Raw genomic sequence first — 3,859 nt, 5'->3', positions numbered from 1 at the left:
TCATCCCCAGGCCCCCCAAAAAAATAACACTCAATTTCTTCCCATATTCAAAAAAACATGGCAATGATCCAAAGGCAAAGATATGCATGGTGTCAGATTGACTGAGCAGAGTCCAGAAAGGGCACCCGGCCCTTTCCGTGTACAGTCAGGCTAGTTATAGCCAGGAACACAAGGGCTTTGAAACACATGTGCTACTCAACATAACTGACAGGTGAGGAAGAATGACAACAAGGTCAAGAAAGGAAAGCACAGGATCTCTCCATAATGAACAGATCCTGGGAGAAGATACCCCTACCCCCATGCCACACCCCCATATCATATGTTCTAGGGATGAGAAGGGGATACTCAATGTCCAATGAGCAACTCAAAGATGTTGTGGACTGGAGGACTCCTCGGTTGGCCACATGCAAGGCAAGCATCCTACTTGCTCTACTATTCCTCTTTCCATTTCTAAATAAATGGGAGAAAACGGGAAAAAATGGGAGAGCAATTACAAAGCCTTCAGGTTTAATTTTTCGTCATACAATGAAACACCCGTCCCTTCACTGTGCCTATTTTCCACCACTAAAAACTCAAGTATACTGCCATTCCACAGCCTCCCCCTACCTGTGGGGCAGATAATTTCCACATTCTTCTTACTACTTTGATTACATTCAATATTTTGACACGAGACCCACCATTATTATTTGAGATTTTTACCCCAGCACTCAGGTCTGGCGAAAACGCAACAGTAGACAATTCTTTTTCAATTGCTGGTTATAAATAACATATAATTTTGAAATTCTGAAATTTTAACAACTAAATCTGGAAGGATTTCTGCCAAAACCTGCTGGGTTCCGAGATTTGTTCCTGAGTCTCTGGGATTATGGCCATTAAACAGCTTTATCATGAGTCAGAGAGGCGGTTCGTGGAAATCGCTTAGGCTCTTGTTGGGATGGGGAGGAATTGGCCGGCTCCACCCCATCCTGAGAGGCCCCACGTAGCTTCATGAGTGTGGGTCCAAACCTAACTTTCCAAAGGCCTTTGGAGGATTGAGGCCACTGAGCCGCCAAGTGGGAGTCGTTGGGGGAACAGCACCAATTCCCCATGGAGTTTACCGGGGACAGTAACTTACTGCAGGGTCCAGAGGCATTTCTGCTAAAAGGCGCTGGGTTTTGAGATTTGTCTTTGTATTTCTGGATAGCTCCAAATGAAGGTCTTCCCACAAGTCTCGCACGGATAAGGTTTCCCTCCACTGTGAATATTCCTGTACTTAGCAAGGATTCAGAATGGCAGAAGGCCTTCCAATATTCCTCGCATATATAAGGTTTTTTTCCGGCATGAATGCTCCTATGTACACTACATCTGAGGGTTCTCAAAAGGCCTTTCCACACTTCTTATATGTATACGGTTTCTCTCCTGTGTGTACTCTCCTATGTACATTAAGTATTGAGGACATACAGAGGCCTTCGCACATTCTTTACAAATATAGTTTCTCTCCAGTGTGAATTCTCCTATGTACATTAAGGCTTGAGGCTTCAGCAAAGGACTTCCCACATTCCTTACATATATACGGTGTCTCTCCACTGTGAATTCTCCTATGTACAGTCAATTGTGAGGATGAATTAAAGACCTTTTCGCACTCCAGATATATCTAAGGCTTCTCTCCATTATGAATTCCCATCTGTAGAGTAAGGGAAGAGAACCATGTGAATCCCTTCCCACAGGTCTGACACTGATGAGGGTTCTCTCTGAGATGAATTTTCATATGTGCAGTAAGTCTTGATGCTCCAGCAAAGGCCTTCCCACATTCCTTACATATATATAGTTTCTCTCCAGTGTGGAATTTTCCTATGTTCACGAAGTGTAGAGGCTCCAGTGAAGGCCTTCCCACATTCCTTACATATATACGGTTTCTCTCCAGTGTGAATTCTCCTATGTACACTAAGTCTTGATGCCAAAGCAAAGGCCTTCCCACATTCCTTACATATATACGGTTTCTCTCCAGTGTGAATTGTCCTATGTAGACTAAGTCTTGAGGCTGTAGCAAAGGCCTTCCCACATTCCTTACATATATACAGTTTCTCTTCAGTGTGAATTCTCCTATGCACACTAAGGCTTGAGGCTTCTGCAAAGGACTTCCCACATTCCTTACATATATACGGTTTCTCTCCAGTGTGAATTCTCCTATGCACAGTAAGTTTTGAGGCTATAGCAAAGGCCTTCCCACATTCCTTACATATATATGGTCTCTCTCCAGTGTGAATTTTCCTATGTTCACTAAGTCTTGAGGCCAAAGCAAAGGTCTTTCCACATTCGTTACATATATACGGTTTCACTCCAGTGTGAATTCTCCTATGTGCACTAAGGTTTGAGGCAACAGCAAAGGCCTTTCCACATTCCTTACATATATACGGTTTCACTCCAGTGTGAATTTTCCTATGTACACTAAGTCCTGAAGCTGCGGCAAAGGCCTTTCCACATTCGTTACATATATATGGTTTCTCACCAGTGTGAATTCTTCTATGTACACTAAGTCTTGATGATTCAGCAAAGGCCTTCCCACATTCCTTACATATATATGGTTTCTCTCCAGTGTGAATTCTCCTATGTAAATTAAGTCTTGAGGCTCTAGCAAAGGCCTTTCCACATTCCTTACATATATACGGTTTCTCTCCAGTGTGAATTCTCCTATGTACACTAAGACTTGAGGCTACAGCAAAGGTCTTCCCACATTCCTTACATATATACGGTTTCTCTCCAGTGTGAATTCTCCTATGTACACTAAGACTTGAGGCTTTCGCAAAGGCCTTTCTACATTCCTTACATATATATGGTTTCTCTCCAGTGTGAATACTTCTATGTATACTGAGGCCTGAGGATCGAGTAAAGGCATTATCACACTCCTGACATATAGAAGGCTTCTCTCCACTATGAGTTTTCATAGGTCTATTAAGACTCGAGTTCTGAATAAAGGCCTTTCCACATGCCTGACATTCATGAGGTTTCTTTCCTGTATGAATTCTCCTATGCATAATAAGATGTGATGATTGATCGAAGGCCTTCCCACATTCTTCATATGCAAAAGGTTTCGCTCCTGAATTTATTTTCATATGGTCATGATGAAGTAACCCTTGACTCACACTTTGTTCTCGGCGCTGACTTTTCTGGGGATTCTGTCCACTGTGGTTTTCTAAGGGAACACCACAGTGCTGAGAACATGGGGAGGCTCCCCAACATTCCTTACACTTAGATGGGTTCTGCTCACGGTGAATTTGGTTGAGGGTATGTTGCTGTAAGGGACTCACTATAAACAGTGCTCCTCTCCCTAGCAGCTGCCCCCCTGGGAAATGTTGTGCCTGTGAACTGAGAATAACACACTCCAAGGAACTTTTTCCAGGAGAGGGCTTCTTCAGAGTGAGGTAGCTCTCGCCATTCCGATCACCCTCAGAAGACATCCCGCCTGTCTCGGTGTCCTCATGGGGCTGAGGGCAGGATTGCTCACTCGAGACATTATCATACAGTGCAGGATCAGAGACATTCCACTCGGGGTGACAGCTTTCCTGTAGAACAACAGAGGATTCTAATTATTGAATTATTCACTGAGTCTTCCTGTCAAAAAACTGAGCCCTTCAGATGTGCTTTCACACATATGCACCACACAAATGCAATTACTGATATATGAATTGTCTTACTATAGAATAACTTCATGTTACTGTAAGTTGGACACACAAAATTGATGGATGCAGAGTCAGTAAATTTTGTGACTTTCCCACATTTAAATTAATGAAGGAATACAACTGGAATAATTCTTTCTATAGAAAACAGATGCATCCATTTCAATAGAAAATGAAATAGATTTACATGTGGATTTGATTAA

General features: G+C 42.7%; 1 protein-coding gene across 1 annotated transcript; it reads right to left on the bottom strand.

The window, feature by feature from the left end:
• Positions 1–1,895: 1,895 nt before the first annotated feature.
• On the bottom strand, positions 1,896–2,687 carry LOC130022095 (zinc finger protein 345-like; the record flags this gene model as incomplete). Its single annotated transcript, XM_056112827.1, has 1 exon — positions 1,896–2,687. A coding segment is annotated over one exon (792 nt), but the record flags the coding sequence as incomplete, so codon positions are not given.
• Between the last annotated feature and the right edge of the window lie 1,172 nt (positions 2,688–3,859).

Source organism: Sorex fumeus, unplaced genomic scaffold (assembly GCF_029834395.1).
Source record: "Sorex fumeus unplaced genomic scaffold, SorFum_2.1 ptg000019l, whole genome shotgun sequence".
Classification (NCBI taxonomy): Eukaryota; Metazoa; Chordata; class Mammalia; order Eulipotyphla; family Soricidae; genus Sorex; species Sorex fumeus.
Note: the sequence above shows the minus strand (reverse complement) of the source record. Positions and strands in the feature narration are given on the sequence as shown.